This window comes from Trachymyrmex cornetzi, unplaced genomic scaffold, assembly GCF_001594075.2.
Source record: "Trachymyrmex cornetzi isolate Tcor2-1 unplaced genomic scaffold, Tcor1.1 scaffold417, whole genome shotgun sequence".
In the NCBI taxonomy this organism is placed as follows: domain Eukaryota; kingdom Metazoa; phylum Arthropoda; class Insecta; order Hymenoptera; family Formicidae; genus Trachymyrmex; species Trachymyrmex cornetzi.
Genome location: NW_017298928.1, coordinates 101,501 through 117,184, shown reverse-complemented (window position 1 = coordinate 117,184; position 15,684 = coordinate 101,501). Strand labels below are relative to the sequence as shown.

The 15,684-nt window shown below is 35.0% G+C and overlaps 1 protein-coding gene across 1 annotated transcript in view; it reads left to right on the top strand.

The window, feature by feature from the left end:
• LOC108764407 (glutamate dehydrogenase, mitochondrial) overlaps positions 1-15,684 on the top strand; it is a 75,310-nt gene that overhangs the window by 41,340 nt on the left and 18,286 nt on the right. The window contains exons 2-4 of the mRNA XM_018512651.1: positions 12,601-12,758; positions 12,871-13,026; positions 15,170-15,380. Of these exons, the coding sequence (XP_018368153.1) occupies positions 12,601-12,758; positions 12,871-13,026; positions 15,170-15,380 (525 nt within the window). The remainder of the gene's footprint in view (positions 1-12,600; positions 12,759-12,870; positions 13,027-15,169; positions 15,381-15,684) is intronic.

The window sequence follows — 15,684 nt, the reverse complement described above, 5'->3', positions numbered from 1 at the left end:
GAATGGATTAAAGGGGTGGGAGCATCGCTGGAAAAAATGTATTGACTTAAAAGGAGACTATGTGGAAAAATAAAATTGAATTTGACCGAAAAATTACTTGTTTCTATGTTAGGCTCAAAACTTTTCAGATGACCCTCGTATGTCGTTCAATTGAAATACCGGCGAGAAGAAATTTTCTATGAAGACATGTCATAGTACACGGATACAATGACCTGTGGCAGGCGGATATGGTTAAGATGCATCCTTATACGCGATTCAAGAGGTTGCAACTACATTCTCATCGTTGTCGACGTGCCGCTCAAAGCTAAGAGCGGGAACGAGATGATGACGACGATCGCAAAGATATGTTAATTCGATATGATGGAAGATGCCCGAAAAATTTGCAGACTGACAAAGGAAAGGAATTTTACAACTCGGATGTACAGAAACTCTTGAAGAAGCACAACATCAACCATTATTCTACGTATATCGTAATGAAGGCGTCGGTCGTCGAACGGTTCAATCGTACGTTGAAGAACGACATGTGGAAACAGTTTACGCACAACGGAAACTATAGATGGATCGACATACTACCGCACCTCGTGTCAAGAGTATAATACGCGCAAGCATTGAACTATCAGTATGCGTTCCGTCCATGTTACTCCCGCGATCGCCGACAGGCTCTTAACCATGGTTTACAATCGCTTAAAGATTGCTGCACCCGCACGATACAAAGTGGGTGACTCAGTACACATGAGAAAATTCAAGACAGTCTTTGAAAAAGGTTACATGTCGAATTGGACCACAGAGGTGTTTAAAATCATCAAAGTGCAGCAAACTAACGTGTCACGTATCTATTGGAAAATTCTCGCGGAGAGCCTATTGCCGTATTCTATGAATACGAATTGCATTGCATCGCTAATCCTGATTGACTTAGAGCGATTTTTGTTCCCGATGTCGTGTATACTTCATGCAATTTGGATCTTATGCACGACTGCTTGCGCGTCATTTCAATTACGTCGTTCAAACACCGCGTGTAATCCTCAAACGGTACAGACCTCGCTACAATATTGCTTTTGACACTTTTCTTCGTATCTTTTTTTCTTTTTACAGACAAAGCGTACATTTTCGCTTTAAGCCCTACGATTTCGTTCATGATCGCACAGTTGTTTTCATCTTTCGTCAGGCCAGGAACTTTTTTATTTGCGAGCGGAATATTGTATGTGTTGTTGACTGAGTAATCGCTTGTATCAAATCTATTTATATCACGTTTCATGATACTGTAGACATTATCACATTCTATATGATATATGAGATTGTCTGTGTCAGTGTACGTAATTTGCATTTTTCGTCAAACAGTGATGTCATGTACTCGTAGTGAAATTCGACAAACACGTCTTGGATATGTCGAGGATGCACATACCTACGTATATTGGTTTGTCGAACTTCACCTCGAGCTTACACAGTTCTATTGCAATTCTCTGATAAGACGCTTCGACTGTGGAAGTTTGGTTTGGCGATCATTGCCTCCGCACCGTATCTTCCTTCCCATTGCGTCATAAGACGCATGTTGACGCGATCGCACACGTTTTCCACGGTTTTGCCAAATACCGCGTTATTCATTAGTTTGTATATATTTTTTTCAAAATCGTTTTTTGCCAATGTTCTAAATTTTGTGTTGAGCTCAATATACTCGCGAAGCCATGGAGATTGCGCAAATTACAGTATACGATGTATCTTTACGATATGGAGTGACGAGTACACTGCTGCAGATTGCGATAATCGTGTACACCTCGTGCAATTTTGACGTGCAATTTGGTTAATAATGTAACGCTGCTTATCGCATAATGTTGCGAGGAGTTTGTCCTCGCGCTTGCCGTGTGGTTTCTCGTGCGTCGGACAAAACGGTCAGTGCCTAGCAAATACGAAGTTACATCTAACGTACCCGTTAGTTATAATTTCCCACTCAACAATATAACTGTAATATGAAACGTGTGTTATATTACAGTTATATTGTTGATTGTGCGTGCGTGCGTGCGTGCGTGAAATTACAACTAACGGGTACGTTACATGTAACTTTTGCTGGATGAGCGCGTCATGAAGATGTTGCGGATACTCCACCTTGAGAATATACTCTGTCAGGGAATCTAACGCGATAGTTGTATAATAAAAATTTTGCACGTCGTCGACCCATCGAAAATCAGCATATTGTAATGGTTGACACATTGCCCAGCCGTACAGATTGTTGACATCATAGTACATCAAGTACGATGACAGTTTCGATGGATCGAAACCATATATGTATTTGTCGTTGGCTTGCACGTATCTGTTTGAACACTGGCTCAAACCACCGCGTATATCGCGCTCGATAAATATTGGTATACGAGTAAATAGTTTGTGAGTAGTCGAATTTTACGCTTGTATGTTTCGACATGGCGTCCCACGCGAAGCCCGGTAAGGTGTAATAGTTCGGGAGTCAAGCCCGTAACTCGCGACGCAACTGTCGCGGAAATTTTCAAAGACGACAACCAACAAAAAATGTCTGTTTTCATATACAGGTCGCTATATTCACCGAGTGTTCGAATGGAGAACTACTGTTACACGTTGAAGGCGTGTACGTAATCGTTCTCAGATACCGTGTCGTCTGTCAATGAACTGTAAAACGACGAGGCGGTAAATACAGCTCCTCCAACTTTTCGACGTAGTCAATGTACTCGTACGGAAAAACACCTTTTTGTGTCAAAAGATTAAAATTTTTGACAAATTGGAAAATTTACGTTGCAGTATCCGTAGTTTATCCTTACTGATAAAAGATGACAATTTGCTCAAACTTGAAGCAAGAAATCTATATGAATCGATAAACCGTAATTTGGTACAATTTTTTTGATTGTTTTTGGTACCAACTTGTTTGGTAAATGAGATATATTTTTCTTTCGTTAAAAGAAGTAGATCAACGCGTCCTTCATACGTGGTAGCAGTTTTCTTGATGACAAAGTGCGTCACATAGCCAGATAAATTATGAAAATCTACGGTTATGCAACGTGAATTCTTATAATTTATATTGCAGTTTGAGTGCGCGGGGCCTCTGTATCGCCCGAATAGATGGCAATGATCGCGTACCCGCATGTCGTCTGGTGTAAACGGTTTCTTGCACACATGTAGTAATCTTCAGCGCTGTAGATTCTTACTTTCAACTGAGTCAAGTAAGTATTTCATTTATATATTATTTTTAATAATTTTCTTTGCAGATTGCTTATTCGTTTGTTCTTCATTACAGCGCGTCTTTTCTACCATTTTGAGAAGAATATTTGCGTTGACACCGACAGCGTACAAATTTCTGGAGATCGGAATCGTTGTGGGACACATGGAAATTGCCATTGGCGACACCTGGGGCAACTGCATCGTCCTTCCTCATGCTACGGTATTCATCGAAAAACGGGCAGATATCGAGCAATTGATGCAGTCGACTACCCCATTGTCATTAGTGATTCAGGACATTGTGATTGAACTTGTCAAAATACGCGATGTGAATAATGTAAAATTATCATTATGTGATAAGTGTTTGTATATGAAACCATCGACTATACTTTTTATGCTTGAACTTAAATAATGTGTTGAGCACGTATATTGTGAACTATGTCAATACACGAATAGTGTAAGCGAAAAATTTAAATATTTCATGATTTATTTACTTCAAAATTGCGTTATAAATAAATTTGAAACGATAAATACTTTACGTAAAAGATTTACGATAAGAATTCAAATATTAAGTGTGAATTAATTGTATTAGCTTTAGATAATTTTGTTTATAATGCATTACATGAAAAATAAGTAAAATAAAATATCTCAGTATCCACAATTAATCGTTCCTCCTTTTTAATCTTCTTCGCGGCATTATATTATGTGCGCAGCATCGCGTGCCGATAGTGTCACTGCGCTCGTATTAGGCGTCCAGTAGAATAAAATAATTCGGTAGAATAAATATTTAATTTTGTAGAATAAAAAAGATTTTACATGCGAGAAGAAGTAATCGCGAAAAGGAGTCACATTGAATAAACACAGTGGGCAACATTATGCATAAGAAGAAAAAAGATGGTAAGTATAAAATGGTAATTATACATGGTAGGTATAACGCGCAGTGGGGACCATGCCGGTGTCGGCAGTCCAGCGGACCGCGCCTGGCGACTACTGACCCCGCATGACGTCATCCCAACGGCGGCTGACCACGACGTAATTTCCCGCTACATAATTTTTCGCACACCCCGCGCCACTGATCCCCTGTGACGTCATCCTCCACCACCGAGCTATAAAAGGTGTAAACAATAAACTTAATTATTCTTTTATTCTTTTTTAACAAATTCAAAGAACGTTTCGACTGTAGGTACTAAGTCCTCCTCAGCCGTGTATTTAAATAAATCGTAAAAAACCCCAAAAACATTAATTTAATTAACCATTAGCTTAAAAATTAATTTCAGTAACGGTCATCTCATCCAACATTCACACAATGTATTACAAATACAACCACGTTATACTGAATCAAATTATCAAACTTATATTAAATTAGATAATTTGACTCAGTATAACATGGCTGTATTTGTAATACATTGTGTGAATGAGATAACCGTTACTAAAATTAATTTTTAAGTCTAATGGTTAATTAAATTAATAAACTTAAAAATTATAACTCTCAAGAATGTCAAATAACATAAACTTTAATGGGCTAATGAGAGTCACGTAATTCAAAGAACGTTTCGACTGTAGGTACTAAGTCCTCCTCAGCCGTGTATTTAAATAAATCGTAAAAAACCCCAAAAACATTAATTTAATTAACCATTAGCTTAAAAATTAATTTCAGTAACGGTCATCTCATCCAACATTCACACAATGTATTACAAATACAACCACGTTATACTGAATCAAATTATCAAACTTATATTAAATTAGATAATTTGACTCAGTATAACATGGCTGTATTTGTAATACATTGTGTGAATGAGATAACCGTTACTAAAATTAATTTTTAAGTCTAATGGTTAATTAAATTAATAAACTTAAAAATTATAACTCTCAAGAATGTCAAATAACATAAACATTAATGGGCTAATGAGAGTCACGACTGCGGTAATTCGTGCGAAATTGGAAACAATTTTATTATGTGTAATACTTATAAATCTATTAAGACGTTTCGGCTCCAATTCGGGCCATCCTCAGTAATTCGAATAAATACATTTGTCTTTATTCTTCCATGGCTGGACAAGGGAGTGGCAAATCCATCAATCCATCAATTTGTCTCAAGATTGAAAGGTCTCGTGGCAATGAATAGAAAGAAGTTCTAAATATGACTTGCCGTTAGTATGTATTAACTAATAGAAAGAAGTTTATTGTTCAACACGCTGGCTGAAACAATGCGTCAACGACATATCTCGTTTTTCTCTTTCATATATATAACTTTTGGTAAAATCGCGGTATCATACATGAAATCATGATCGAAACATCAAAAGAACATTATCAAGAATACGATTCGCATTCAATTTCTCAAATTTTGCAAAAACGAAAGCATTATACCTCAACACTTATATTATATTGTTAATCATAAACTCAATCTTTCGCATTATAAAACTGTAAAAAGATTTTCTCATTCGACAAAAATGTACATTCAACGGATAATCAACATAGAACTTAACGATGCTTATAGATCTATCAACTCTTCTAAAAAACAGTCTCTTTACTTTGTGAGGAAAATTTCATCATACATTCCCAGTTACATTGCTGAATCCTTTTTCCATAAACAAAAAATGATGTTTACATCAACAAAAAATGATAATTACGAAAACGAATTACGTAGATTGAATGGAAAAATGATGTGGCTTTCAAAAAAACGAACATACGAAATTGCTCGTGACATCAAACCTATCAATTATAGTATACGTTATAATCATCCACAACGTAATTTCCCTTCTGACCAGTTCCATCACCAAGCAGATGTTGTGCTCGATGTTCATATAGATCCATCTGAGATTGACGTGCAATTATCTTGTTCTTCTTTGACTAACCTGAAAGAAAAATGGTTCATTAACCTGACTTCTTTGTACATTCCGAAAACAATTTGTTGTTTATTACAACTAGAAGATAATTTTTCAATGCCATCGTTTAATTACAAAAAAACACTAGAATATATTAAAAGCATATGTGGCGGTCTATTTGACACCACATACATATTTCGAACAACCCGAACGAAGCAAACTTCATGCGGATGCATTTGTTTCCAAGACCTACTTGAAGAGATTCGGAAAAAATTAATTTCTCAAGAAATTAATAGAAGGCGCATTTCGGTAGATCTTCTCGTATTCTGAAAAACTCTGAACGGCTATATAAAGGCATGGCCAACGGCTTGATTTCGTCTCTTGCAACATACTGCAAGAGCATCCATCCTTTTCCTGTCTCTCGTCGTTCACGGATCATTCCCTGGTGGAAGAAATCTTCCTCAGCGAGATCCAGCGAGCCGTTACAGTTTCAAGAGGTTACACCGAGTAATCCAACGGCAACTAAGCAACAGGGCGAATCAACATCCCCTCCAGTGATCTGGCAACTATTTAAGGTGGACAATTCATCGCCGGTCCTCACAAGACCTCCGAGCTTCCTCCTGGCCGGTAACGACCCGAGGGTTAGGAGACCGCTGTCTCCCAGTTATCCGGTACCACCGCCGCTCCTGTCTCCGCTACCAAAATCTCCGAGTGACTTCTCTACGAAGGCAACGCAGACCCTGCCTGTTCCTAGAGTTCACCGAGGAACGCTGAGCCGACCTACCGTAGTTCACCGAGAGACGCAGAGCGACTTAACATCACATAAACAAACATCTACACCATCAGGATCACCAGCTAGCTACACACCACCAGGATCACCAACTAGTTACACACCACCAGACTCACCTCCTGGATCCTACTCTCTCGACCTTTCACGCAGAAGACTCTAGGGACCTAAGAGATTCACTCAGACAAAACCGACAATCTCTTATAGAGAAAGAATTATATAGTTTTTGTTATAAACGGCCCTTTTCAGAGCCACAAAAATTGTAAACATAAAAACGGTCCTTTTCAGGACCAATTAATTTATAGAAAGTTAAATAAATTATATCAAACGAACACGCTAACAAAAACCCTTCACATAGAAAACAGCATCAACAAAGTGCATGTCAGTCTCAAGTTAGATGTTAGAAATAGAATAATAGAATTCCAATCATAAATAACCTGTCTTCTTATTTTTATCAGACCAACTTATTAAAAAATAAATTCTGGTCATTGTGGAAGACAACTAAATCTTTTTTAAAAAAATAATTATAATAATTTTAATAATTTGTATGTTAGTGATGGAATTCTGCCAGGCATTTATGGCTTACCAAAGATTCACAAACCAGATATTCCTCTCAGAGTTATTGTGTCTGCTATTGACTCTCTATCCATTATCCGTGTTTTTACACAAAATTATTTCTAAGGTTAGTGTTAATTCTCCTAGCTACGTTAAGAACAGCTTCCATTTAACCAAGATCTTGGACAATATAATTCTTGAAGACAGTTATACTTTGATTTCTCTTGATGTGGTTTCTCTCTTCACAAACGTACCAATTGATTTAGCACTTGACAGCATCTCTGATAGATGGCCTTCCATTTCTAAAATTTCTAACATCCCCAAAAATAAATTTTTTATCGCGTTAAGACTGGTTTTTAACTCTGCCTTTTTTTGCTTTGACAATGTGATTTATAGACAAAAATTTGGCATGCCGATGGGTTCTCCATTGTCTCCGGTCATTGCTGATGTCGTATTGCAGGATTTGGAAAGGAAAGCTTTGAATATGCTTAAATTCCACATTCCTTTATACGTCAGATATGTTGATGACATCGCTTTGGCAGTTCCTTGTGAAAAAACTCCTGAGATCTTAAAAGTTTTTAATTCCTTTCATCCTCGATTACAATTCACAATGGAGATAGGTGGCTTGACCCTCAATTTTTTGGACATCACTATAATTAATAATAATAATATTTTAGAATACGACTGGTACCATAAACCTACCTTTTCTCGTAGATATCTTAACTTTTTTTCACAACATCCTCTTTCACAGAAAAAGGGCACTGTTATAGGGATGATAGATAGAGCATTCTTGTTGTCTGTACCTAAAAAGAACTTACTTTTTGTTATTGAAACATTAATGAATGACTATCCGTTGGATTTTATTTTCAACACAATTAATGTAAGACTAAAATCATTATTACATAATAAGCCATTAAAGCAAAATAATGACATTATGATTCAAAAGGACAAAGACGATAATGAAATTAGGACATGGTTCACGATCCCATATACCGAAAAAATTGATGAAAGATTTAGGAAGGTTGTGAGGGATTTAGATGTAAATTTTCATTTTATAGCCTCAATAAACTTAATTGTTTCATCAGACCATAGAAAGACTGCCTAATTTACAAAAAAAGAATGTAATATATAAAATTAACTGCAGAGATTGCGATGCGTCTTACGTTGGCCAAACGCACTTTAAAAACGAGGATCAAAGAACATAAAAATGATATCCGAAGGAGTGAGGGCAATCTTTCTGTATTGAGTGAACACCGTTTAGATTTGAACCATGATTTTGATTGGGATGATGTCGAGGTTGTAGATTCGGAGAGATGGCTTTATAGACGACGCATTGCTGAAATGCTCCATATTAAGTTACAAAAAAATGGCTTAAATCTGCAATCTGACACCGACTTCTTACATCATTCGTATTTGTCCATTCTTAATAATTTACATTAATTTTTTATTTGTTTCTTTGTTATATTCATAAATTTGTTTCTTTTATCTACCAAAAGATTATAAATGTTAACAAATTATAAATATTTGATTTCAATCTTTTTGTACGTATTTTGAATTTCCACGCAGCTTTTCGCGCATATGTTTATGTTATATTTCTTGCTTGACTGTCACACATTTAGTCGAATACCGTTCGTTGACTTGCTCGCAGTCAGAATGCTTCATTGCGACCAACTTTGATTTTTGTATAAAATATTCTAATGTTATTACGGAAGTTGCATGGCTGTGCAGGTGAGTTGTGTTTCCAATTCCTTTTCTTTCTTAGTTGATACATACTAACGGCAAGTCATATTTAGAACTTCTTTCTATTCATTGCCACGAGACCTTTCAATCTTGAGACAAATTGATGGATTGATGGATTTGCCTCTCTTGTCCAGCCATGGAAGAATAATGACAAATGTATTTCTTCGAATTACTGAGGATGGCCCGAATTGGAGCCGAAACGTCTTAATAGATTTATAAGTATTACACATAATAAAATTGTTTCCAATTTCGCACGAATTACCGCAGTTGTGACTCTCATTAGCCCATTAATGTTTATGTTAATTAAATTAATGTTTTTGGGGTTTTTTACGATTTATTTAAATCGTAAAGCACGGCTAAAGAGGACTTAGTACAGTCAAAACGTTCCGGGAATGTGTTAAAAAAGAATAAAAGAATAATAAAAAATTATTGTTTACACCTTTTATAGCTCGGTGTTGAATTGACCAGGTAGAGCCTTCTTATTTATTCTTTAAACAATGTTTAAGAGAATTTTTGTGTATGGTGCGTGCGACCGGAATAAACTAATTATTTTTCATTTGTCAGAGTTAGCAACAAATTCGGATATTGACATATTTCGATAGTACGTGTTACATTTTGGTACCAAACACATGCGAACAACAAATTCTTTAAGCAATGTTTAAGAAAACTTAATGCTCAGCGCTTATTCAGATAAATGAATTATCTTTATGTTACGAGCACATAATAATTAGCACTAAATTGTAGCGTGAGTATTTTTTTATATCTATTATTTTTAAATTTAGTACTTTTATCTTGTGCAACACACGTTTTGAGGTTGTTTCAGGCATGAAGGGTAGCGCACTGAAATTGAAACTAGAGTATGTTAAAAGCACAAAATTAATACTAAATTGTAATGTGAATGTTTTCTATGTATCATTACTATGTTTAGTACTTTTCTCTTGTTTGACGTTTTGGGGTTGTTTCAGGAGTGAAGGGTAGTGCACCGAAATTGAAATTACGGTATATTAAAAGCACATAATTAACACTAAATTATAGTGTGATTTTTTTATTTTTATTATTTTTTTTAATGTTCATTCTAACTTTGTTAAAAACCAGCAGAAAAATGATTTCTTGCTAAACGGCTAGAGCAACAAAATCGGGATTAGAGCAACAAATTAACATAAAAAGAGCACTAAATCCTCTATGTGTCTCATGTGATTATGCTCATATTGACATTCTAACTTAATAGACATCTATTCACTTCAACGTATTCGTTGGAGTGAATAGGATCTATAATAGGAATTGAAACATTTCAGAAATACTTAAAATCTGTATACTTTTTCATAGAATTTTTCATATATATATATGAATTCTGAAATATTGTATAAAATTCGTATAAAAAAATTTAAGATATTTTCAAAACAGTTATAAAATGATACAGAAATTCTAAAAATTCAGAATTTTGTGATATTAAACTAAGATAAAAAGTCTCTTCTGGAGAGATATGTTCGTTTTTACTTTGTTTTGAAGAAAATCACAAAAAGGACAAAATGTAGTTGTCATTTTTGTACTTTTTCATTACTTATTCACGTTGTATTTATTGTTGTATCGCTGTGCACGGTATGAGGGTTCAGTATCCAGCGGGGACGACTTCAGGCGGTTAAACAATAAGAACACTATGCACTTTCTTTAAACTGCTTTTAATAAAGAAATTTCTCACTCAAACACTGAGTTGAATTCGTGATCATCTTTACACTATTTTAATCGTAAGGGTTTTTACAATTACGATAAACCACTTACTTAACGGACCGAATAACGTGACGCGATTATGACTTTACAAATGACCCACGTCCGCTTCGCATCTTGTCTTTTTATCCCGTGCTCTCCTCGGCCGTCCTTGCCGAATCAGCGCTTCCTCGTCAGCGTTCTGATTATCGATCAAGGATGCAACGGCCGAGTTCTATTAATCGCTTTCGTAATTTCGGCCTTGCGCTTCTTCTTTTCTTTTCGATATGTTTTTAAAATATACAATAATATTTCGTAATATGTACACTTAATACGTTCTTAATATTAACATTTTGGAGCTTGTGCAATTGCACTCGTGACATCATTCACTTGCTTAATGTAAATATTGTTCAAAATGTTGACTCTCTTGCAGCAATGCAAGCATTGCATCTAATACAAACAGCTCGTGTTGCAGCCAAACACTGATCTAACGATATTTGGTGCACTGCAGCCTCGATTCGATTTCTCAATTGTTCTCTTGAGTTGACTGGCGACGAATAAACTTCCTGTTTCAGGATCCCCCACATAAAGAAGTCCAATGGTGTCAGATCAGGTGATCGGGGTGGCTAAGGTATTACTCCTCCACGTCCAATCCATCGCCGTGGATAATGTCTATCTAGTCAAGCTCGATTAGTTCTTATTTGGCTGCAACACGAGCTGTTTGTACTAGATGCAATGCTTGCATTGCTGCAAGAGGTCAACATTTTGAACAATATTTACATTAAGTAAGTGAATAAATACAACGTGAATAAGTAATAAGAAAGTACGAAAAAGTACAAAACTACGTTTTGTCTTTTTTGTGATTTTCTCCAAAACGGAGCAAAACCGAGCATATCTCTAAGACTTTTTTTCTTAGTTTATTGATCCTCCACACGTTCCCGAAGTTTAAGTCATTTAAATTCGGGACACCCTGTATATTGTACAATTATATATAAAACTTTTTTTTCCGGATAAATGAACAAATCAATGTATAAATATAAATAAATAAATAAGTACAATTTGTATCAATAATATTTATACCAACGTATAGCTCAGCGGAATCTTCAGGGCACCTACGAAATTATTCCGTTTTTTCTAGAAAACGCAATAGAAATCTAAGGAATAATTGAATAATTCCAATAGGAATTCATTTTGAATAATTTTGTAATACGTATTCTAATAAACTCTTGAAATCATGTTTGACACTTGTTTGATGTCGCTTTGAAACGAAGAGAGGAAAGGATACATAGCGGGATTTGATAAAGATATCAATCGTAGCAACATCATTTATTTCTTCGCAGTTGGCAGGTTTGGGTTCTGAATGGTATTTCGACTCGCAAAAGGGACGTGGTTTGCCTAAAATGAGCACACTATATCAGTCGTTTTCACCATGGTGTATCGAGCTAGTAGGCGTCGGTGCGCTGGGTTACCTGTGTGATTGGTAAAGCCGCCCAACGTCTATAAAATAACTATTTACACTTATGTAGCAAAAAAAGGGTCAAATTTTATTTCATAGTATAATTAAGTGGTATGGCTTTTCTTACGTCTTCGTATTATATTGAATTAGTTATTTATAAATTACAATACATGTAATATAACATTGTATAATTATATAAATATTATAATCTTCTTCAAGTCGTATTAAAAGCGCTATTATTTTACTAATTATAAGAAGATTTTAAATGTATCTGTGATTTAATATCATATTATGGTGTGTCAATATTTTAAAAGGTTTAAATAAACGCATAAATAAAAGAGTATGATAATGTGCAGGTACTACGCCCGGCTGGGGAGGCAAAACATTTATTCTTCAAGGTTTTGGTAACGTGGGTTTGCACTCTATGCGTTATTTACATCGCGCGGGCGCTGCATGTATAGGAGTGATCGAACACGATGGATCTATTTGTAATCCAGAAGGTATCGATCCAAAGGTACGTGGCAGTTGTTTCCAGCATAACTATTTCAAATTTCTGTACGATTACATGACAGAATTGATAACAAAACTTTTTTTGTTTAATATTTACACATTTCTATGCGTTTCAGGAATTGGAAGAGTATCGTATAGAAACTGGTACTATCATTGGTTTCCCTGGGGCCGAGCCATATAAAGGCGAAAATCTCATGTATGAGCCGTGTGATATATTTATACCCGCTGCCATAGAGAAAGTAATTACCAAAGAGAATGCGGGACGTATCCAGGTAAAGATTACTGCACCTGAAATTTATTTCTATATATTATAATTGTTAATATACTGATTTCATAATTCTTCATCTACAAGTATATCAGATAGATATATTTTTTTAATTAAATGCCAAGGCACTTACACAATGTACCTAGTCTACAAGACTAACAACATTTCTTTTTTAACCTAATCTACTTCATGTATTAAGATTTCTTCATTGAGAATATCTTATAATTTAACACTCATAAACTTTTACTACGTATCGATCAATTCGAAGGGTTTCATCCTCTTGAGTCTTTTAATTAGTCCACTTTGGTCTGATGCGCTTCTATATTAGAATGGTCCTGTAGCCTTTTCTTATGTTTTTGTGCAATTCTTTTGGCCTCAACAGCGGCTGTTTCCACTTCTAGATCTCTATGGAGGTCGTCGTTGCGTATGTACCAAGAGGCACTAACAATTTCTGAGAACTTTGTTTTGAAATGTTTGGATTCTTTTTAAATTATTCGGTTAGTGCAATCCCAGTTGAATACCATATCCAAATTGGTTTCAGTATCTGCTTATATAGTAGTTTATTGTGAATTTCTTCCTATTAGCCAATACATCTTTTTGTATTTAGTTCTAAGTTCTTCTACTTTCTTCTTAATATGTTCTTTCCAACGCAGTTTGGCGTCAAGATTCATCCCCAGATATTTTGCCATATTGGCATGAGGGTTTTGATCTTATTTAATTTAATTGGTAATTGCTTTATTTTTCTATTAGTAAAGTTTACACGGATAGATTTATTTTCATTTAATTTGATTTGCCACCACTTTGTCCAGTTACTGATCTTGTTTATTGATCCTTGTAGTTTATTTGTAGCCTCTTCTTCAATATTATTGCCTGCTGACAAGATGGTTGTGTCATCTGCGAATGTGGTAACAACCGTATTTTTTACTTTGGGGACATTCCTAGTATAGAGCAAGTACAGCACCGGACCTAGTACACTTCCCTGCGGTACTCCAACTCTTATTTCTTTCAGTTCCGAATAAGCTTCATCTTGTTTAATTCTAAAGTATCTTTCCTTTATATATGATTCAAGTAGGGAGTAATATTGGGTTGGAAAAACATTTCTAAGTTTAAGCAGAAGTCCTTTGTGCCAGACCTTGTCAAATGCTTGAGCTACATCTAAGAAGACTTTTCAACAGATTTTTTTTTTATAGTATTGGTTATTCTGTGCACTTGATCAATTGTCGAGTGTCCTTCGCGAAAACTAAACTGATACTCAGATATAATTCCCGAGTTATCAATTAGTAGTTTTATTCGATTAAGTATTAGTTTCTCAAAAACTTTTGATATTATTGACAACAATAAAATAGGTTTATGTGACTTAATTTCATTGGATGATTTATCCGATTTGAGAATCATTATTGCCTCTGCTATTTTTTACAGCTTGGCAACATATTTTAATCTATACGAAGCATTAATAAGATACGTGAATTTAACTATTCTTTTTTCGAGGAAGTTGTTTGAGTACTTCTCCTGTGATCAAAGCCAGGTGTTTTTTTTTTTAGGTTTAATATTTATTTTAATTATTCTAGCCATTTTTTTAGGCGTGACCATTTTATTTCTTCCTCTTCGATTCTCTCAATCCTTCGTATTTGCTCTCTCTTGTGTCTTTCATCGTTTACTTTCCCTTCCACGTCATTTGGACTGAAGATACCTTCCAAATATTCTGCAAATATATATTTTTGCTTTTTCCTTATTATCTCTTGCCCATTTACCATCTTTCGTTAGTATTAGCGATATTTGATTTGTTGGCCTTTTGAGATTTTTCGTAACTTTCTATAGTTTATAGTCAGTATATTATCGGTATATATCAGCTGTCATCGATTTGAAGATAGACGTTATATTGAATAACATTGTATTTATATTGAATATCTTTTTACTCAATTGAATTACCAAACATTAAAATTATTTAATGATTTTTAATTAATTTCTTGGAAGTGTTTTTATTTCATATATATTTTACATATTATTTTAAAAATGATTGATGAGAATAACTGAGTTGATCTATGATTTATTACATTAACTTGATGGGATGACAATATTATAATTAACCTGAAATTTTAAATAACCTTAGACGGTAATCAAAAGATGATAATTAAATTATATTTTTGAAGGCAAAGATTATTGCAGAGGCTGCTAATGGACCGACTACTCCTGCTGCAGATAAGATTCTGGTCGATAGGAATATCCTTGTAATCCCGGATTTGTACATTAACGCTGGTGGTGTCACAGTTTCGTTCTTTGAGTGGTTGAAGAACTTGAATCATGTGTCGTATGGCCGTCTAACTTTCAAATACGAAAAGGAATCTAATTATCATCTCTTAGGTACGTTAGATGACAAATTTAATTAATCAAAATGATAATAATGAAAAGATCATATTATTACGAGCATGAATAAGCGACATAATTAATAAAATTCGTACTAATCAAGGGGCGATTTGAAGTCGGCGCGGTAAACAATGCGCAAGATTCTATTATAATAATTCTAAAACTTTTAATAATTTAGGTTTACAAAAATTCCGAAAAATTATTACAATAGTTCCATACGTTTCGGCTATACAGGGTGGACCATCTGAAGTGATCCAGTCAAATATCTCGAAAACTAGTAGGGATAGAGAAAAATGTTTCG